At 40.8% G+C, this 22826-nt stretch overlaps 1 protein-coding gene across 19 annotated transcripts in view; it reads right to left on the minus strand.

The window, feature by feature from the left end:
- MAP7 (microtubule associated protein 7) overlaps positions 1-22826 on the minus strand; it is a 211693-nt gene that overhangs the window by 179361 nt on the left and 9506 nt on the right. For 4 of the 19 annotated variants that reach the window (XM_073022516.1, XM_073022513.1, XM_073022507.1 and 1 more), the window contains exons 1-2: positions 7491-7705; positions 6933-7072 (exon numbers count right to left, since the gene is read on the minus strand). The exons of 5 other annotated variants lie outside the window; for them this stretch is intronic. In XM_073022516.1, coding sequence (XP_072878617.1) covers positions 6933-7065 — 133 coding nt within the window. In that variant the 5' untranslated portion in view covers positions 7066-7072; positions 7491-7705. Of the gene's footprint in view, positions 1-6932; positions 7706-22826 lie in introns of those variants that run through there. 10 more of the 19 variants (XM_073022517.1, XM_073022514.1, XM_073022508.1 and 7 more) reach the window with 6 other exon arrangements.

Genomic DNA, 22826 nt, shown 5'->3' on the forward strand with positions numbered 1-22826 from the left:
TTATATTGTACCTCACTATACAAAAACTTTGGATAACCAAACACAGGTTAAATCATGTTCCTCTTGTACACAGTAATGTATGTGGTAATTCTTACTTATATAACACAGAATGCCTAGGGAACAGCTGTATTCTTTTATTCAATAGTTACAGAGAATCCAATGAGTACAAGACATACATTAGATGATGTGATCCTTGCTCCATCCCCTATTATTTTTATATAAATATTTTGAATAAAATATTACATTTAAGATCTCTTCAGCAAATAAAACTTTATGCCAATCAATTTGACCTCAAGATTTCCTCCTCAAAATAAGGATCTTTGATACCATTGTTCTAAAATATATTTTTGCCTCCCTAGCTGTTAAATTTTACAGCTAAAACCATTTGCCTAGCCCTAAAATGCCACACATAAGGATACTGGGAAGACAGTGGTGCAAGCCTTACAGAACAAAAGAGAAAAAGAAACAAGGAAATGTATGAGAATGATTCTATAGAGGCATTCACATTTCTTATTCTAAGACTCCTCTTGGAAAACAAAAAGATTCATAACTTAGAAAAGGACATTACAGTTGCTAGATCATCACCTAGCCAATAGGAATATAAATGATAAACACTAGCTTGTATTTCATTTGGAAACCTTAACTGGAGGAAATTCTACCTTTATGGTGGAAAAGCCAAAAGTCACTGCGGGCTCCAGAAATACACATTTTAACAAAGTGGGGGTGGGGGAGTACAGTTTCTCAGAACTACTGTGTCCTGATCTCAAGGAGAAGTTGTATTTCTTTACAATTTAATCTACGATTAGCTAACAGAAGGGATAGAAAGCATTATTAACCTTGATATTCACAAAGTGGTCAATTAATAGCACCTTATAACTATATACCTTTGTTTTTCCACCAAAGAAAAATGAATAGCATGACAGAAAACAACAAAACAGGGCTGGGTGCAGTGGCTCACTCCTGCAATCCCAGCACTTTGGGACATCAAGGTGTGGGGATCACCTGAGCCCAGGAGTTGGTGACCAGCCTAGGCAACAAAGCGAGACCCCACCTCTACAAATTAAAAGAAAAAAAACAGCCAAGTGTGGTGGTGTGCACCTCTAGTTGCAAGCTACTTGGAAGGCTGAGGAGGATCACTTGAGCCCAGGAGTTCAAAGTTGCAGTGAGCCATAATCGTACCACTGCACGTCAGCCTGAAAGACAGGGCAAGAGTTTGCCTCCCACAAAAAAAAAAAAAAAAAATGGAGGAGAAGAAGACAACAAAGAGATAATCTCTGGTACACTGTTAGACAAATGCAGTTTGATGGAGAGCAATATGATTAATGTATCAAACACAGAATTGTCTCTTTCCAAGTAGTTACCTTGAAAGGACAATTCTAATGCTATCAACATTTCTTAGAATTCCTATATTATGAAGACCTTCAGAGTCTGTAAAAGTTATTTTAAGTGTTAAGTTTGCCTTTGTTTCATAATGTTCCATGAAACAAAGGTACAGGGTATAAAAAGGTACCTGGAAGGTACAGGGTATAAAAAGGATGAGTCCTGGCCCTTACAAAGCTTACAGTGTTTGTAGGAAGGAAGGGCATGGATGTGTGCATGGATGATTTCATTACACTGAAGTAAGTAAGTGTCAGGGCTGACGTCAGTACAGGACTTACAGTGCCGAAGGAACACAGCGAGGGGCTGCCGTTTGTGCCAGGAATGAGGAGGCTGGGAGCAAGAGAGGCAGTTTCCTGGACATGGGAGCAAGAGAGGCGGTTTCCAGTTTTTCCAAGGAAAGTCTGGAGAAGATGCCATGTGATCTGATTCTACAGAGTAAGTCAGAGTTACCCAAATGAGGAAGAAAGATGAGGAAAATGGACAGATAAGCATGAGTAGGACACAGAGGCATGCAAGAACATGACAGAGCAGGCAAATGCAACAAGCACTTTGGTGCTGCTGGAGCACAAAGTGCAAAGAGTGGCAGGAAAGAGGATGAAGAGGGAAAAAGAGACCATCTGGCAGGTAGTCTAGGTGCCATGCTAAGGGGCTTGGACTATTCCTTAGGTCAGGGGTCACAAAAGCAATGACTACGGTAATGCAGATAACTGAGGCAGGCCATGTAATGTATATTCTAGAAGAGGGGCACTGCAGCACGCATGACCTGTCTCTAGCTATGGTGACAGCTGCTACTTCGCTCCAGCTGATGACTGCTGGGAAGACGACAAGAGTGGCTGTGTCTTCCAACTTTTCAAGGGAAGCTGAAATCCAGATTATGAAAAAATCAGTTTCTAAATGTTGACTCATAAACACCTGCAGGAGACAAATAAACATAGCTATAGACTAAATATGGCTCAAAGACTGTTAGTCAAGACCTCTGTTTCACTGAGAAGTTTATTTCTAATAGGCAGATATTCCCATTGGAAAGATGTCATAGAGGCATGCTATGGAGGATGGGTTGGAAAGAGGAAAGACTGAAAGCAGGAAGACCATGATCCACCTAGAGAGTGATGAGTCTTTCGTCTTTTGAGGGAGATGATAACTTTGATAAAACCAAGTAAAAGTCATTTAGAGTCAAGTCTCATGAGTAAATTTAGTATTAGAGCTGCGCATCAATCAGATTTTATATAAAAACAAGACAGGAGTATAAAGTCAATCAGATGACTGCTTTAGGCAGTTCACAGAATGAGTCAGGAGACCATTACAAAGCAGAAGTTGTAAAACACATTGTGTAAGAGTCATGAAGCCTCTAGAAGTGTCTATCTGCAGGCAAACATTGTGTGGATGTCTAGCTTCTGTAATGACATTTAAAAGATGCTTTGCCCATTACTCTCTGCTCCCGCCTTTAAGGTCTGAGGTCTTCAACCTCAGCCAGACATTTGGGATGGGAGAGGAGTCTATATCCCTTAAATGCTCTGTTTCAGATTAAAATCTTGAGGCCAATGTCTTCACAGTTGGCACATACTTAACATTTTCACCCCTCTCATCCTCTTCCTTTCCTGACTTCAATTTATACTCTTGCATTATTTGTACATATTTTTCTTCCTGCACTTCTGTGAGCAGAAACCATGTCAATTATCTTTGCATTACTTCCAAAAAAACCCAGCAGAGCAATCTGCCACAGAGTGAGCATTTAACAAATGCTGGTTTAGGAGGAAAACGCCTTATTACTTAATAATCACTGTGCTCAGCAAAATTCACCATAAGGCAGGTTTGCCTTGAGACCTATCCAAGGGCATTTAGTTACTGCAGCACCTGAACAGTCTCTCCTAAGCCAGCCCTGAAGTCAGCATTACAAGGAGGCTTGAGGTTCTGAGGTATAAGAGCATCAGCATAAGCCCAGCTCGCTCCCAGTGACTATTTAATTACTATGGTAGTAACAGTCAGGTATGTAAAACATTACACTCCTACTGATTACATGGAAGAGTAATCACTTCTTCAAGAATTATCTAGTCTACCATCTAAACAAACTATTGCCACCCCACCAGATAACTATGAAGCCACCACAGAAACCCAGATGGTAATCTCCACGCTCACTCTTACTGAGTTATTTGATGTTTGCCCAACAGTATGGTACCTGAAAAGATGGTACTCCTCATTAGCCAGGATAATCCTGAACGGAAACATTCAACTCATCAAATTTAGATGGTAAACTTCTTTACTACCAGTAAAAAAAAAAAAAAAGATACTAAGCATGAAAACCAGGTTTGGATACCAGGTTTGGGTATGGTTGGCAGATTAGGCCATGGGGTGGGAAAAGTTTCTGATTGTGTATCATAACAGTCACACACAAAATATAATCTGTATGTCATCTTGCTATGATGCTTTGGGAATAACTGATTTAGAAAATAAGAGAGGGCCAAGCACAGTGACTCATGCCTGTAATCCCGGCCCTTTGGGAAGCCAAGATGGGAGGATCACTTGAAGACAGGAGTTCAGGATCACCTGGGCAACACAGCGAGATCCCATCCCTACAAAAAACTTTTTAAAATAGTACTTGGGTGTGGTGACATGTGCCTGTAATTCCAGCTATTAAGGAGGTTGAGGCAGGAGGATCACTTGAGCCCAGGAGTTGGAGGCTACAGTGAGCTATGATCATGCCATTGGACTCCAGCTTGGGTAACAGGGCAAGACCCTGACTCTAAAGAAAAAATAAAAATAAAAAGGAAGAAAAAAAAAGAGTCCATTAAAAGGTGCAATAAATGATACAGGCAACTAGTGACTAGTAATAATAATAATAATCAGAACAGTGCAACAACATTTAAGTGGAAAAGGAAAAATGGAATTATCTACACATCCAGTTTTCTGTGTTCTCATGCAGTAAAGAGGCTGTCTGCTCCTTGATGTTCTGCTTAATAACCACATTCATTTCAGGACCCAACCATATCCAATACCAGGAAGCAGTAAGGACAAACAAACCAGAGAAGACACAAATTCAGAACGTAACAGCTCTACAGACTAGAACTGTGTTGTCCAATAAGGTAGTCACATGTGGCTATTTAACTAAAATTTTGTTTCTCAGTTGCACTAGCTGTATTTCAAGCTCTGCAGCTGTGGCTAATGGCTATTGTATTAGACAGTGCATATACAGAACATTTCCATCATTTTCCATGGAACAAAGCTGGACTACAAAGTGAATATTCCTATTGTTAAGATGGACCCAATGAAAAATTCAGTCAAAGCCAATAATTTTATTCATTGAGCATAATTAGAGATACCCAGGGTTATCTGGTTATTTTATTGAATGTGTCACAGAGACAATTGATGATCCACAAAAAGTTTGGACATCCTTATCAGCACAGGATTGTTTTTCTCAGTCTTCCTCCAATACCCCTCTTTGCCCTCCCCACCACTGTGGGTAGGGATAGAAAGAAAAATGGTAGGGGGTCAGGAACTCCCTGATTAAGTCTCTCTCATCCAAGAAACTACATAAATTGCCAAAAATAAATAGGTTTTTAGAAGCATCTTCTTTCTTCCCCTTTCTCTTCCTTTTAAAAAAAAATACTAAAAGGCAACTGAACAAAAACAACAACAGGAGACAGGAAGAGGTATTCAAGAAAATTATTAAGAAGAGGACAGGGTGCGGTGGCTCACGTCTGTAATCCCAGCACTTTGGGAGGCCGAGGTGGGAGGATCACAAGGTCAGGAGTTTGAGACCAGCCTGTCCAATAATGGCAAAACCCCGTCTCCACTAAAAATACAAAAAAAATTAGCTGGGCGTGGTGGCGGGTGCCTGTAATCCCAGCTACTCGGGAGGCTGAGGCAGGAGAATTGCTTGAACCTGGAAGGCAGACGTTGCAGTGAGCTCAGATTGCGCCACTGCACTCCAGCCTGGGCAACAAAGCAAGACTCCACCTCGAAAAGAAAAGAAAATTATTAAGAATAAAATGGATGGTTATCCTAAGTTACTGCTGAAGATATGCAAGGAAAAGTACCATAATCAAGAATGTTTTCAAAAATACCCCATGGGAACAATTCAACAAATCCACATTAATTTTAAAAGTTACCAACTTTTCAGAGGCAAAATGATTTGCCGCTAAAAATTTAAAGTCCTTAGTTTTCATCCAGAGCAACACACTCTGGTTCAACGATCTAATTCACAGGCAAATAAAAGAATCACATTAAGTCACCTTCCAGTCATAGCATCATTTGAATTCTGAGGTCATTTGGTTCTCAGACAGGAGCCTGGTCTGATAGTAAATAAAAGTCAACTACAGTAGTAAGATTCTACTTATTAGAACTTTCCTGTGTACAGTCTCATAAAAATGAAGTAATATGCTTTTGGATTTAATGTAGACAGTTTCAATTACATTTAAGAAAAGCAAAGAAAGATTCATTCAAGAACCAAGATTCAAGAAGAAAACCAGGAGTCCTCAGACACTGGATTCCATTTAACACTCTTCACTTTATCATTGCTTAAATATTTGCTTTCTACTTTGTGACGCTACCTCTCTGCATCACAGAAGAAAATTTGATATCTCAGTGACAGAATAATTTAAGTGCATGCTAAAATTTAATCAGCACATAAAAGCAAGAAAACTCATAACCCATCTGTTTAAGAACAGCTTATATATTTTGGGGAAGGGGAAGCAAGACTTAGGATGCTGGAAAACATAAAACAAAGGCCTTAAAACCCCTTTTTCAAAAATGCCTGATGTTGCTGTCTCTGGCTGATAATTACAGCCCTGGGAGGGCAGCTGTGAGACAATGCTGACGATGATGCAGTACATAGGCCCTCAAGAAGCTGGCAAGCTGCTGCTACCTTTCATACGGTGAAAGAACAACACAAGGGTCAGACTTCCCTTTTCTCTACCCTGTGCGTTTCAACTGCCATACACGCATTCAGTGACAAAGTTATCATCAGAAGTTATACAACCTCACAATCTGCTCCCTGCTCCCTAGCTTCACCCTCCACATTTGCCCTCAATGTTTGCTGTGCCCCTCTTTACTCTCGGCATTTTAGTATAGAAAGAGAAGTGACATTTTGATCCTTTGCCTAGAAAAGGTTGCACTCTTGAGTCACTTTAACTCATCCCTTTAAAGCAGAAACTCACTTCATTAAAGTAAGCAAAAATTATCTGAGGCACCTAAGGAAGGTGGGGAGATGTTCATTTAAACCTTGATAACTCAGTATTTTCTCCTCTTGATGAGGACAGAGTGACTGGTCACTGTTGAAGTGAGCATGGGAAAAATTAAAGATCTCTAGGCCAAGAAAGTAGCTTAAGTCAAAAAAGGCAACTGATCTGAAATATACCAAATCTACAAAAACTGTTTCCCATTTCATGCATACACAGCCCTACAGAGGGTATAAACACTACCAGCAAACCGTGCTAGGAGGTCACAAGCACTCCCCGGAGCATGCACGAGCAGCACAGTTTATAAAATGTTCTATAGGCAGTGTGAGAGACAAGGGCTGGATCTGGCTCCGACCAAAGGATGGAGCTAATGCATACCTTTTGGTCTTCTGGAATTTCCATTCTTTTGCTGTTCGTCTTCCTCATTAATGGTGAATAAACCAAGGGGAATTGGCCTTGCATTGGTCTTCTTCAGTCTCTCGTGTCGGAGAGCTGTAGCTGATCCAGGCATACCGCTGCTACTTGTTTTTTTTTTTTTTTTTTAATTATTATTATATTAAAAATATATGCTTATGTAATTGCAGCTCCCAGGAAGCTGCTAGTTCCTAAGCTGCCTGTTCATTTGAGCACTTGTAATAGATCCCCTATGGGTAAACAGTTTGCAAACAGCTGACAGATAGTACCAGCCACTTGGCAACTGAGCCCCTGCAGTTCCCCTCACCTAGCAGCAGCTTCCCCACCTCCCCTACCAGCCCCCTCCCACTGACTCCCCGACAGGCACATGCGCTGGTGATTGCTCGGGGGCATGCATGCGCGCGCGCGCACGCGCGCACACACACACACACACACACACACACACACACACACACACACACACTTTCCAGAAAAGCCCTACTAAAGACACGCAGGGTCTGATGCCTCCCACCACTGCCTAACCTGTTCAATCAGCTTCTTCCTGCTGCAGCACCTTTTCCCAGTCTTCTTCCTGCTACCGCACAGTAAAATATTCAGCCCACAGCAGACAGGGGAAAATATGATACGCTGCCGTTAACAGTTGCCCTGACAACCCTGACATATTCTAATCAAGGAGGGCGGAGAGCAGCTCCATCTCCCCAGCTGAGAAGCGGCAGCTTGCAGGATGCTGGGTTCTGGGAACTCACCAGCAGAGGGTTACTGCGTGAGGCCGCTGGGCAGCTCCCTCTTCCTCTCAGCGGCAGAGCAGCAGGATGGGAGGAGAAAGAGTTTTGCTTGCACAAGCAGCAGTAGACTCCTCAGTATGGAGAGAGAGGCCTGAGGAAGAAAGGCTTTTTCTTCTTTTCTGGGCCAGGTTGTCTATCGTAACAATGTTTGCAAGCCCCTGGATGAATGAAGGCATGGCTAGTACCCACAGAGCAGCTCCCTTTACTTTCCTGATATTCATACCACCCCAGAGCATGTATAAAAACAGGGTTGGCAGCACCGGTCACGAGGGCCACCAGTGCCATGTCCCTGAAACCCTCCAGTGAAGACAGGCAAGAGAAGAATTATGCTGGCTCCCATCAGAGATCACAATGTGGAGTGTCTCCTCTGCAACTCAAGTTTCAAGGACAGAACCTATACTTGGGAATTCTCCAAAGGAGAAACACCTGCCTCTATTACACCCAGCACACCCCCCACCCTCAGTCCCCACTGCTCTGGGCAGTCACTACCAGCGGTGCTGAGCAATGCTCAACACTTGACCCAATTTTAGTTCTTTCTGGATCGTTTTCTTCAAAGCACAGAATCATGTGATTATTGTTTTCTCCTGAAATAAGCTATCTCACTTTAAGACTCTTCACTTCTAGACTGCTTAAAATGTATGCTGTCTCCAAAAAAAATTTACAATAAATGACATTAAAACACGCCAACTCCCAAATTAGGGAAAAAAATTTGTTGCTTTTGCGTTTTAATAAAAATCAAGTCTGCTTAGCAAGTCAAAAGTAATCCTCCCACTCCCAAATTACTCCCTTACTTTTTCTCAGTACTTAAACCTACTTATCCAAGAGAGGACCCAAGGGCGTCTAAGGCAAGTAAAATATCCTCTCTAAATCTCTTGTGTGAAACAGTAACTTTGGACAAATCACTTAACTCTCTCGGTGCCTCCATTTTCTCTGTAAAACTGGGGTGATGACTATCATTTACCTTATGGGATTAGGGTGAGGATTAAATGAGTGTGGTGCCAGCAACTTGAAGTGCTTAATAAATACCAACTATTATTATACTTTATAATAGTTTGCTGTAACTAGTCCATTTTTTGCTTTGTAATTATTTTCAAGGTGTTTCCAGTTCAACTATCAACGCTATCAGGAAGTACTTCTTTGTATCTACTCTTACTGTCCAGCGTGGTGCTGGGGGATGTACTAAATGGCGAGCAAACACATGCTGAAAAAAATAAATGAATCTTCAGAACTCTTTCCCTCCACAGGCTGGTGGATTTAATTAAGTTCACATGTATTTATTAGATCTCTGGCATGAAGAAACGCAGGAAATTTCAGTTTTAGAGTTTATTTTAAATTGTGTCAATCTGTGCAGTGGGTCTTTGGAATAAAAGAGAATGGAGTTTTGGAGCTGAATGGGCCTGAGAAAATAAGGGAGTTAGCATCATTTTACATGCGAGGAAGCCAAATCTCATGAAGTGAATGAAATTCCTTGCCTAGGTCAAATGTTAGTTGGCGCCAAGTCTACAATTAAAATTTAGACCACCTTCCTCCTAGTCCAGTGCTTCTCCTGATGACGAATGCTTGACCCAGATGTTTTTGAATCCTAGATCTCTCTCCAACTTATGTGGAGATGGAAGGAAAGGGAGGAGGCATGCCTCCAATATTCAAGATCTTATTAAGAAATAAAAAAATGAATACAAATTGTAAATGTAACATACTTCCATAATTTTCTATATTTATAAACTTTTATTCTTGAATGAGACATTTGTTATTTCCTATTATTTTTCTTTAATCAGATGATCAATAAACATAGGTGTAATATACATCAATATCATACTATTTGTGAAATGAAAATATTTTCAAATCCACATTAACTTCTTTCCTCTATTTCAAGAGAATCAGGTCAGTATGTACAAGAGCAAAAGCATAACAAAACAAAAAAGCAAAAGAATAACAAAAAAACCCCACATATAAAATAAGCATACTTGAAATTACCTTTTGGTAAAGAAAATGAAAATCTATGTCTTAAGCAAATGACTAATTTCATTTAGAAATGTTTGTCACTCAAATACAGCTTACACTTTCCAAATAAAGCTAGCTGCTGCTCTAATAACTGACAGATCATCTCCACCGAGTCAAGATGCTCCCATCCTGCTGTCTTGTAAATCCTGACTCCAACATCAACTAGCTGCATCACTGTCACAAAAAAGCAAATACCACAGATCAAATAATAATAATAAAGGATTTTCTTCCTCCCCTTATAAAGGACACATTTTTCACTTAAGACTAAATTCATTTGAGATTAGTTTCTTAAATGTTCACACCCAAACTTTAATGGATATAGGGTTAGCTCTTGGGGAATTCCAGGAATACTGTGGCTTGGCCCCTGTGGGGATGTGAGTACCATCTTCTCCCAATTCCCTTTTATGTTCTGATCCAAAACAAAGGCAAATACGGAAAGGGGTATGGTGAGACCTTAAATTTAAATATCTGCCAAAGTAAAATAAACACTACTCTGAATTCCTGAACTCTTTTGAGACGGAGTCTCGCTGTTGCCAGGTTGGAGTGCAGTGGCACAATCTCGGCTCACTGCAACCTCTGCCTCCCGGGTTCAAGTGATTCTCCTGCCTCAGCCTCCTGAGTAGCTGTGATTACAGGCGCCCACCACCAAGCCCGGCTAAATTTTTTTTGTATTTTTAGTAGAGATGGGGTTTCACTGTGTTGGCCAGGCTGGTCTTTGACTCCTGACCTCAGGTGATCCACCCACCTCGGCCTCTCAAAGTGCTGGGATTATAGGTATGAGCCACCGCACCCAGCCCCCTGAACTCTTCTCCAGCACTAAGGAGCATTTTCAATTAGATGTGGTACAAGTATCCTTGCACATCACATGCAGATATAGAGGCTTTTGAATCAGTCCCCATGGGAAGTGGGCATGCAGCTCTCCAATAGTCAGTCAGGTTTTGCAATTACTTTGTTTAAATCATTAAAGTGACAAATGTTGTATTAATAGAGACTTTGTACAAATTTGAGAGAAATTAGACACTGCCTCGTGCAACAGGGTTGATTTTACAACTAGATCGGCTTTACATTGCGTAAAAATATTCTGTGGTATAATTTTAAAATGTATTCACATGTATGGGTAAAAACACTACCACTCAGCTACTATAATTAAAACAGTCCCACAGGCCCCAGAGCAACTGCAGGCCCCACCCGCTTAGTCCACAATAAATTTATGTCTCTTTGTCCTCCTACCCTGGCTGGTTGGCATCTCTGGCCTATGCCCAACCTGTGAGTTGGATGAATATGAAACAGAGTCAAACCTGCTGATCATGGGGAACTAAGCTCATGAGTTGGGCCTAGCTATCACAACGTTATATAAAAGACTAACATGTAGTCACATGCATACACATACACACACATAGAGTCCGCTTTCTGTTCACATTTATGCTTCCTAGACTCCTGTGACCATAAAGTTGGAAAACAGCACACTCCATGAATGAATCCAAGAAATCTGCTTAACCAGTGAGAAACAAATCTAAAATTTCCTTTCTAAAAGCTCAGTGAGCTTTACGAAAACATTATTGACAGAAAAAAGAGCCTAATTTGTACTATTCAAGGGCTAGAGCTGAAAACAGAAATTATTACTGCGGATTGAATGGTCTGTCACCAGTAAATTACAAGTTCCACGTATGTATAAGTTATTTACTTTTCATCAGGGTCCAGAAGTTCCAAAATTCTTTTCCACATTTCTGCATTCAAGGAGATGGTTAATTCTTCAAAACTCCCGGACTTCAGTAATCTTTTAAGTATTTAATGCATCTCCCCAAGATAAACTGCAATTTACTTCTAGCAGGAGTTTTAACAATATTTTTATGCAACTTAAAACCTATGCATGATTTTGAAAATGACAAAGCCAACACAGGTTGACATGGAATCAAACAACCACTAAGGAACAAAGGTTCCCATTTGGTTCTTTGCCACTCTATTTTTAAAGTTAAAGGGCGGCCTCAGAGTTTCCTAGAATTACGCCACTTACTGATGGCTTTTGTGAAGATAAAGGCACAACATTCTGCCATCTTGCAGCATCATGCATAGCGTCAAAGAGGCTGGATAAAGAAATACTGCACAAAGAAGTATCAACCCTTTGAAAGGAAAAGGCAGATTTGCTTTGATCTTCTTTATCTGACCACTTTTTGTTAACGGGCATATAAGAAAAACAGTAAATACTACCCTAGTAGTGGTGATGCCATCAGCCAGAAGTACAAGGTCCCTGTGGTGCCTTTTATAACATTTCTATAAATCTTCACTGCAAAACACTTCATGGCGCCTACAGAGTCCATTTTCCCACGTCTGCTCTATCATAAACAAATTTCAAACTCTAGGGATTCATTTATACAAATGTGAGGTGTGGAAACTAAGCTTTAAAACCCTTTTCTAAACACTAGGTGTGAAATGCCACATTAAACCTTAACCCAGCACATATTAGAGTGCCTCTCAGCCCTCGTATTCATTACTCTCATTGATACTACTTAATTAATGTGCACCACATGAACTTCCGAATTACTTGATAAAAGTTAAAGGTGCAAAGATATCCTCTCCTCTCACGATAATTAGGCTAAGAAATCCAGTTTTATAGATTCCACATGAGGCGAAGAAATCAATCTCTGAGTTCAACAGAAGATTCATACAGATGCCTGGACTGTGTTTCTGTAAGTTACCTAATTCACTGAGGGTCTGTGAGCAGTTTAATTTAGTGTTTAGTTTTATTGTTGAGCCACACCATTAGAAAGATAAGAAAATGAAACTATGGTTCCTTGCCTTGCTTTGCTTTAGGAGTAGTAAAATCATGTCAAAGATGCCAGATGGGGTGCTTTGGGGCATGCCATCAGAGGGGATACAGAGCCAAAGGCATAATGTTTTCACCAAACAGAGGCAGTGGGGAGCCACTGAAGGGTATTGACAGCTAAATGTGTGATCCAGACAGGCCAGGATGAACTTGCAGTGAGAAAGAGAGATGGGACAGAGACTAGTTATGTAACTACTTCGTCCAAGTGGAGAAAAGGGATTAAATGGTGGCCATAGGGATAGACATAAAACAGGACTATGAGAATCAATCATGTTTGTGTTTTTTAACAGACATCCCTCTAGCAGTGTGAAAAACTTATCCATAGGCTTGAACGTGAATACCAAGCTCCTGCAATAGTCCAGATGAAAGATGGAGAAGTGGGCAATGGAAAGAAAGGTAGTTAATGTTTTTATTAAAGATTAATATGACAAGTGCTTTATATCCATATATAAAAGAAAACTAAGAGATAGATAGACTAAGGTCCAAAATGATCTCAAAGAATGAAATAATGAGCTATACTGAGGATACAGCCTATTCAGTTTATTCCTACTGAACAGGCTATATTCTTATTAATTCAGTAGGAATAAACAGGAACATCTCTTTTTATATTTAAAAAAAGTTCAACTGGACAGGTATAAAATGAAGACCTACCCAAGCTGCACCAGAAACAAGGAGAGCACTTGGACAACAAGCTCACTAAACATCATCAGCACACTGAGGAAGTAAAAACCCTAACAGTATCACAGCGGAATCAGCAGACACCAGCGTGCCTAATAGAAGACAAGCGTTCTCTGTTTTCTGGTCCTCATACCACATGGTACTCGCAAGATATTTGAAATAGGATGATAAATGAGAACACATTCAGAAGAGAGTGACCCAGGACTTATCATAAATATTCTAGGCCATAACATAGGAGACATAACATAGGAGAAAATAAGACAAGACTCCAGAGGAATAAAATAACATAATTAAAGGTTAACATATGGAAGAATTTACACTTTTAGTGGAAGTGTAAATTTAGTTCTGGAAGAGAAAACTGGTAACAGTGACTGGAAGTTACCAAAATGTAAAAAGTTATGTTTCTTGACATTGAAGATAGCTGTGCGCAAACACTGATCTGGGATGATGATGTTGGATTAATGCACTGTTCACAAGTTGGAATTTTTTTTTTAATCTCTAGAGCTTCTTCTGATCCTGAGACTCCATGACTTGATGCAAATGGAAAGTCAAGTTATATAGCCAAGAGAGAACACTCAGGCAGAGGGAAAAAGCAAGGCTGAGATAAAGCGCTTTCCTTTGCTGTACCTGTGCATTTACTTACTCACATGGCTTCATTTTGTAAGCAACTCTGCGTTTCATTATTTTACTTATTCAACTGATGGCCCAGAGGATTTAGCCTTAAATGCTAAATCACAGAAACAACTGAACCTTCACCAGATGTTTGGGTTAGAAGAGGGCCACACTGGCCGGGCGCAGTGGCTCACACCTGTAATCCCAGCACTTTGGGAGGCCTAGGCAGGCGAATCACGAGGCAGGAGATCAAGACCATCCTGGCTAACATGGCGAAACCTCATCTCTACTAAAAATATATTTTAAAAAATTAGCTGGGCGTGGTGGTACGCGCCTGTAGTCCCAGCTACTTGGGAGGCTGAGGCAGGAGAATGGTGTGAACCCAGGAGGCGGAGCTTGCAGTGAGCCGAGATTGCATCACTGCACTCCAGCCTGGGTGACAGTGCGAGACTCCGTCTCAATTAAAAAAAAAAAAAAAAAAAAAAAAGAAGAGGGCCACACTACTCTGATCTCTGCACCTGCAGCTTCCAGACCTCCCACATTCTCTCACCCACAATGTAATGAAAACCTACTGATACACACACCTGTAATCCCAGCACTTTGGGAGGCCAAGGCGGGTGGATCACCTGAGGTCGGGAGTTCAGGACCAGCCTGACCAACATGGAGAACCCCCATCTCTACTAAAAATACAAAATTAGCCGGGCATGGTGGCGCATGCCTGTAATCTCAGCTATTTGGGAGGCTGAGGCAGGAGAATCGCTTGAACCCAGGAGGCGGAGGTTGCAGTGAGCAGAGATCGCGCCATTGCCCTCCAGCATGGGCAACAAGAGCCAAACTCCGTCTAAAACAACAACAACAAAAAGAACCTACTGATAAAGATGAACAAGAGAGTTTTCCCCTCAATGAACCAATTTGTTATAGGTGGATCCCTATAGCTATGTGACTTGAGAGATGAAATCTAAAAGTTTGTGAATGAAGAACGATACTAAAGAACAGCAAACCAATTCAGTGTATGACCTTATGGGCATTTTAAGGATAGTTATACACTAAGTCTTTAGGACAGCAAAGCATTGGACAGGTGAAGAACATTCATTTCAGAATGTTTTAAGACTTCTCCTCAGTCCCATCTGTGTTAGTCTGCTTTGTGTTGCTATAAATACCTGAGACTGGATAATTTATAAAGAAAAATTTTATTTTGACTCACAGTTCTGCAGACTGTACAAGGGGCACAGTGCTGGTATTTGCTTCTGTTGAGGGCTCAGGACGCTTACAGAAGGAGCCATGGCAAGACAAGGAACCAGAGAGACATCAGGCTCTTTTAAACAACCAGCTCTCCAATGAGAACTCACTCATTACCATGAGAAGAGTACCAAGCCATTCATAAAATTGGCTCCCATGACCCAAACATAACCCATTAGGTCCACCTCCAACATTGGATGTCATATTTCAACAAGAAACCATATCTAAATTGTATCACCATCCTTTGCTACTTTGCCACTCTTTCCATTTCTTTCTCCTAAAACCTCCTGAAATTAAAAGACATCCATTTTTTTAACTGCGAGTTTAATATCCTGTTTTTACCTTAAAAAAATCAGGAAATATTAATTTTTAAATTTTATCTCTTAAATAATTAAAATGATTTGTATGATTCCAGGTAAAAACTGTTAATTTTCTTCCTGAGTGTCAGTGTATCAGTGAGGGTTCTTCCAGGGAAATAGAACCAATAGTATTTTTGGCTATTTCTCTGGAGAGAAATATATTGCATATACTTATTTTAAGGAATAATGGCTGCTGCCACTGTGGGGGCTAACAAGTGTGAAATGTGTGCAGCAGGCTGGCAGGCTCGAAACTCAAGCAGGATTTCCATGTCACAGGTTTAAGGCAGACTTTCCCCTCCTTCTTCTTTCCTAGGTCTTCACCTGATTGGGTTTGGCCCACCCATAGCCAGGATAATCCCCTTCACTTAAAGTCAACTGATTACAAATGTTAATCATAGTTACAAAATACCTTCCCAGCAACAGCTGATGTTTGGGTACCACAGCTGAGCCCAGTTGACACTTAAAATTACCTCTCAGTCAGTGACCTCAGACAGATTAAGATACTACATTCCCACATTCAAGTCAACATGCTGCGAATGAAAGCATGCATTCAAAAGTCAAAGGTTTATGTATCAATGATCACAATCTTCACTGAAGAGGATGGCTACTATTTACTCAGATAATTTTCCAATACCGTAACGCTCTATTAATATAATGTTCCTACAGTTGGGGTCAGGATATCTTAGACTTATTAAATCCCTCTTTATTTTCACTAATGATCACCCTTTGAGAATCAAGTACTGGTGAGCTTAAGAGCATTATCAAATAAACCCTTTTAATGAGAACCAAGCAGTCTGTTCATCTGAACATTAAATGATTCAGAAAGTACAGATATATAGATTACAAAAAAGTCCGTCTCTATTATAATGAAGTAACCCCACTTTCTCAATCAGTAGAAACTAAAGTATATAGATACGTACATGGGGGGTGGAGAGAGAGTTGGATAAAATGCTTTTCATGAGAAAAGTGTATGAAGGTTTGAGGCACTCAACTTTATTTTTTGGTTTATTTATTAACTGAAACCAACTGATACAGTTTGGATGTTTGTGTCCTCCAAATCTCATGTTGAAATGTAACCCCCAATGTTGGAGGTGGGGCCTGGTGAGAGATGACTGGATCATGGGGGTGCATCCTTCATGAATGGTTTAGCGCCATCCCTGTGGTGATGAGTAGTTCTCCCTCAGTTAGTTTACATAAGGTCTGGTTGTTTAAAAGTCTGGGACCTCCCCTTACCCCACTCTCTTGCCATGTGAATGTGCCTGCTCCCGCTTCACCTTCCACAATGATTGTAGGCTTCCTGGGACCCTCAGCAGAAGCCGAGCAGATGTCAGTGCCATGCTTGTACAGCCTGCAAATCTTTGAGCCAATTAAACCTTTTTTCTTTATAAATTGCCTAGCCTCAGGTGTTTAAGTGACACAAAAAAGGCCTAACACACCAATTCTGACAAAAGAAAAAAAATTACATACAATTCTCCAGCACAGTTCTGAAACTAATCTAGAGGAAGGAAGCACCTAAAAGAAATGCCAAATTATATAATTGTGGTGAGTAAGTTAGAGGCTTGGTACATTTTCCTTCAGTGAATGTCACACTGAGAATTGTCAGTAACCAACCAGAACAGCAAAAGCCTTTAAGCTAAATTATAAAGATATAAGTATATTTAAGATTGAGTAACAAGCTTAGAAGCTCTTAAAATTTGTAACTGCTAAGCAAAAAATATTCCTAATGCATCAATAATTTTTTTAAAAATATGAAGTATTAATTTCCAAGAAGTAGATGTTACTAGCAATCCAGTAAGGTTTTTTTTGTTTTGTTTTTTTGACAAATACATCTTATCTTAGGCTTGACTGACCTAGAGCCATCAAGATTTTAGGGGGCTCTATATGAAAACATTAACATCTCAAAAAGATTAACAGGTTGGTAAGCACTCAGGAGACACCTACTTCATCTCTCAAACCCTTTCATTTTCATATCCATAACATAACCTAAACCCATGGATGGCAGCTTAGGAAGGATTATAATGACAAAAGAGCCTTTTGGCAAACTTCCTAAAACACCCCAAATGAGCATTTTGCCTTTTTCATAAAGTGTAATGGCTATACTCCAGACACCTGCAATGTTGCAGTAAAGAAATCAAAATCATAATTAAAAAAACTCTCCTTTCTCTTAAATTTTTTGCTAGAAATACTTCTAGCTGGCTCCTGTTTCCACAGGCATGAAGACACTTGCCCCTAAGTTCCTGAAATAAGCAGTAGCCATGTCCCTTTACTGCCCAGAGACAGACTTTATCCAGCGCACTGGAAAAAGACAATGTTTACAACAAAAAGAGGGAGGTTTGTATAACAAAAGCTGTTTTGAAAATAACTGCAAATCTGCAAAGTGTTGAATGAACATGTTTCCAGATAGGGACATCTGTAATAGAAAGCAACACTGTGCTATGTAAGAAAAAATCAGCTTTGCACATTGTACAAGGGGTTCAGAATGCCCAATTCACAGGTGTCTGAACTCCATAACCAGAGTCCTAATTCTGAACCTTCTGCCCCTTCCTTCTGGCATTTCATACATAGGCCTTCTCTCCTCCAAAGCCTTCTTGAAGACTTGCTTGCTACTGTGGGTGTCATTAATGAGTCCTGCAACACTCTCACAATTACATGTGGGTCTCATCACATATATGGTTTAGATTTGTGTTGCACAGTTGGTTGATGATTGGAACTCCTTTTTTTTTTTAACCTTGATGCTGTTCTCAGCGAGCAGCAGATAGATGTTGGACCTGATCAGTTTGTAAATAAGTTGAAGAAATGACATGCTCAAATCTGTCCATTTTAGACACAGCTGGGATACCGAGGATTGAATCTGAAATGCCAACCTAGGGCTCTTCCCTGTGAAGCTTCACTGGAGTATAAGATTATGGGGTTTTTCTATCCAAAGTCATTTGAGTCTCACAGGTCTTCTAGACTAAATGTAGCTTCCCACTTCTCAATTTATTTCCATACTTTCTTTCAATTGTTGAGACATCTCTTCTATTTATACTCTATCTGGGCCTTATACAGTCACTGCACAAAGCATATGGATGTAACTTTTTATATACAAAGGGAGGGCATCTTCACCAAGATATTGGGATGGGTTTATTCCTAGTGTTAAGTAAATCTGTACAAAACTTATTTCAATAATAATTCAGTTTTATTTTTACTGAATAACACATTTTAATATTTCAAAGATGCCATCAGGAACACTTGTTTAATCAATTTCCACAGTGGCTACTGGACACAAAAAGACAATTTGGGGGCATTGTTGGGAGAATCTCAACCCAGGACCCATCTGAGGAAGTGACGTATTTTCAGATTTATGAAGTTATGAAATTAAATAATTTTTATTTTTATTTGTTTTTTTGAGATGGAGTTTCACTTTTGTCACCCAGGCTGGAGTGCAGTGGCATGATCTCGGCTCACCACACCCTCCACCTCCTGGGTTCAAGCGATTCTCCTGCCTCAGCCTCCCGAGTAGCTGGGATTACAGGCATGTGCCATCACAACCGGCTAATTTTGTGTTTTTAGTAGAGATGGGAGTTTCTCCACGTTGGTCAGGCTAGTCTTGAACTCCCAACCTCAGGTGATGCACCTGCCTCGACCTCCCAAAGTGCTGCGATTACAGGTGTGAGCCACCATGCCTGGCCGAAATTTTTTAAAAGATATAAAAATTTAAATTCCAAATTGAACAAGGTATCATTTTCTTAGCGAGAAATGTGCCTCACATACATGCCCACACACCACACCCAGGATACACCTTGTAAATGGTCTTCTGCAACTTACGAAAGTTTCTTCTAAAATTTATGACTTTAATAAGACAACTTACTGATATTTTCTATTTCATGTATGTACTTTGCTTGAAGAAACCCAAACTGCCTCCTGCTTCTCATGAACATCTCGTGAAAGGCAAGTTGTATGTTTCCTCTATTTTCCTGGTAGAGAAGCATAGTCAACATGGTGCTAGTGCCTTGTTTACAGTCAGAATGGGTGTTAGGAGGTCCATCTCTCTATGGCTTAAAGCAACATACCTCTGTGGCAATATTTTAGCAAAGGACTTAAAATTTAGAACTATGGGCCAGGCGCGGGGGCTCACGCCTGTAATCCCAGCACTTTGAGAAGCTGAGGCAGGAGGATCGCTTGAGCCCAAGAGTTCGAAACCAGCCTGAGCAATATAGCAAAATCCAGTCTCTACAAAAAGAGAGAGAGAGAAAAAAATTAGCTGGTGCCTGGCATAGTGGCATGTACCTGTAGTCCCAGCTACCTCAGGGGGCTGAGATGGGAGGGTCGTTGGAGCCCAGATGTCAAAGATGCAGTGAGCCATGATGGTGCCTCTGCCCTCTAGCCTGGGTGACAGAGTCAGCAGAGCAAAACTCTGTCTCAAAAAAAAAAAAAAAAAATTAGAACTATGATATAGCCATTAAAAAAACACTTGGATTCCATAAAAATAAGCCAAGGCCGGACACAGTGACTCAAATCTGTAATCCTAGCAATTTGGGAGGCCAAGGTGGGTGGATCACCTGAGGTCAAGAATTCAGGACCAACTTGAGCAACATAGTGAAACCCCGCCTACTAAAAATACAAAAATTAGCTGGGCATGGTGGCGGATGCCTGTAATTCCATCTACTCAGGAGGCTGAGGCAGGAGAATCACTTGAACCTGGAAGGCAGAGGTTGCAGTGAGCCGAGATCGCACCATTGCACTCCAGCCTGGGCGACAAGAGTGAAACTCCGTCTCAAAAAAAAAAAAAAAAACAAAACCAGGAAGGGCTTTTACAGGTATTTAGCATGATCACATAACAATCTAAGGGTCTCACAGGCCAGTGTACAGTAACCTCCTGGAACATTTGACAGGTAAAAACTATCATCCAAAGTGCTTTAATGATGCCTTTGATCCCAGCGCCAAGCCTATGACAATGTGATCACATAGCTACAATGAGGTCTGAATCATCATTACATTCTGATGCCTTCATTATGGAGAGCCTACTGTGATAAATAAAAAAATGGCTTAAGGAAGAAACTTAGCATGCCAGGGTATGCCCATCGTTTCACAGTAATGCAATACTAATCTTCAGTAATCATGACAAGAATTATAACAAACACTTGGTGCTTATGCTGTGTCAAGCACTGCTCTAAGAACTTCAGTATTAACTCATTTAAGCCCTGTGACGGTATTACCAATATCCCATTTTAAAAAGGAAGACACTGAGGAAGAGAATACTTACATGACAGGCCCAAGATCCCACAGGTGCCAAATGGTGGAGCTGAGATTGGAACACAGGCAGCCAGACTCCAGAGACCTTGCACAAAATAGTAGGTTACAATTACCCCTACATAATTAGTGCTAGTTTTGAGCTTCAAACCTCACAGCCTCACACATGCTCAGTTTCCGAATAATCTTAAAGAGAAATCAAAGATACTCTTTTTTAGGGATCAGTCCCATCCAACATCCCCTACTGACCTTTTCATTTTGGCCTTGGACTTCACAGTTAGAAACACACTAGCTGCAAAGAGGAGAAAATGAAAGGAAATCATACTGCCAAAGGTAAGCCCTCCCAGAACAAGCTTCAAATCACAAAAGATGGCACAAAACCTCAGGAGCAGGCATGAACGCAACTCAGAAGTGCCTGTAAGCTGGGTGTGGTGGCTCATGCCTATAATTTCAGCACTTTTGGAGGCTGAGGCAGGAGGATTGCTTGTGTCCAGGAGTTTGAAACCTGCCTGGGCAACATAGAGAAAACTCATCTCTACAAAAAATTAAATTAGCCAGTCATGGTGGCATGCACCCATAGTCTCAGGTACTCGGCAGGCTGATGTAGGAGAACTGCTTGAGACCAGGAGGTCAAGGATGTAGTGAGTCATGACTGCGCCACTGCATTCCAACTTGGGCGACAGAGCAAGGCCCTGTCTCAAAAACAAAAACCAGAAGTGTCTGTACACATTTCAGTGTGTAGAGCCAGAGATAATTTTAGGTGATAATCAAAGCACACGTTGAATAATCCTGCTAAGAAAAAAATGCATAGTAAAAACCGCAGAGGTTACCAGCTGGGCCTTGGGCACAGCAGCATGCGGTGAGAAAGAAGAGAGGTGAAAGAAAGAAAGATTAGCCTGAAGGGTATTAGCATCTGGTCACACGGAAGGGAGAAGGTCATACTTGGGTCAACTATTTATAGACAGAAGAAACAAGCTCCAGCCTCCAGAGCCAGCGACCTGGTGATGAGAGGTCAGGGGTCACTAGAAAGATCTCCGGGAAAAATGTATAATTTTCTACGAAAGACTTAAATATCTACCCCAATTTAACCTTTCCTGGTTTTAAGGGGCAGGATGGAGAGGAAGGCAGTGTGAGAGCTAAGCAAAGTCGAAAACAAGAAAGTTGAATGGTCTTTTGTCTCACTGCACATATTCATACAGAAATGTGCATACATGTGGACACTGAGTATATGTGTGCATATTTAGCTATTCAATTGTACTCATACCTGTATTCACATCTGTATTTCCTTCAAAAAAAGTCCTGGGGCAAAAATAAGAGATAACTTGAATAAACTCACTAGATTTAGGGCAATTGCCATTATGATTTTCCATGTGGTTTCCATAAGCAAGGTGCGCACACTTGACATCACCCACCACAACGGTCAAATGGAAGGAATACAATAGGAAATGGCTCTGAATCAGTAGTTCTCAGCACTGATTGCACACCAGACCATCTGGGGAGTTTTAAAAACACTGCCACCTGACTCCCATCCTGCAAGATCCTCAGATAATTACCTTGGATGCCACCTGGGCATCCTGATATTTAAATGGTCCCCAGGTGATTTTAAATCACTGCCAAGATTGAGAGCCAATGATGTGAATCAGTGATACTCCAGCACATGGGCCCAATGATCATTTCAACAACATAACCTTAGGGTCAAGGAGTGACCCATATTTAAATGAATCCACCAGGCCTGTGGTGAAGGCTGTCACTGGACTAATTTGGAGCATGAATCGAAACCAATCCAGCTGGAATGCAAGAAGTTAAGTAACCAGGTCCTGGCTGGTATGCCTGCCACCCCAAAGACTTGGGTCAGAAGCTTCTGAGAACCAGAAGCCCAGATGTGAATTTTGAGAAGCAGCCAAAAGTTTTGCTATAGGAACACAACTTACAGTCAATTATTATGCACATTATTGCAACCAAGCAAGCTTCATGATGAGGGGTGGAGGTGCTAAACGAAGGGCTCCTTTCTAGAATTTCATCTTGACAGTTAAACTGATCCTAGAGAACTTCTTTTCTACATTCAACAGTGTTGGAGAAATAAGTTTTATACTCAGAGGTTATGCCATAGTGAAGGACATTTCTCTTT

The sequence above is a fragment of the Chlorocebus sabaeus genome, chromosome 13, assembly GCF_047675955.1.
Source record: "Chlorocebus sabaeus isolate Y175 chromosome 13, mChlSab1.0.hap1, whole genome shotgun sequence".
Classification (NCBI taxonomy): Eukaryota; Metazoa; Chordata; class Mammalia; order Primates; family Cercopithecidae; genus Chlorocebus; species Chlorocebus sabaeus.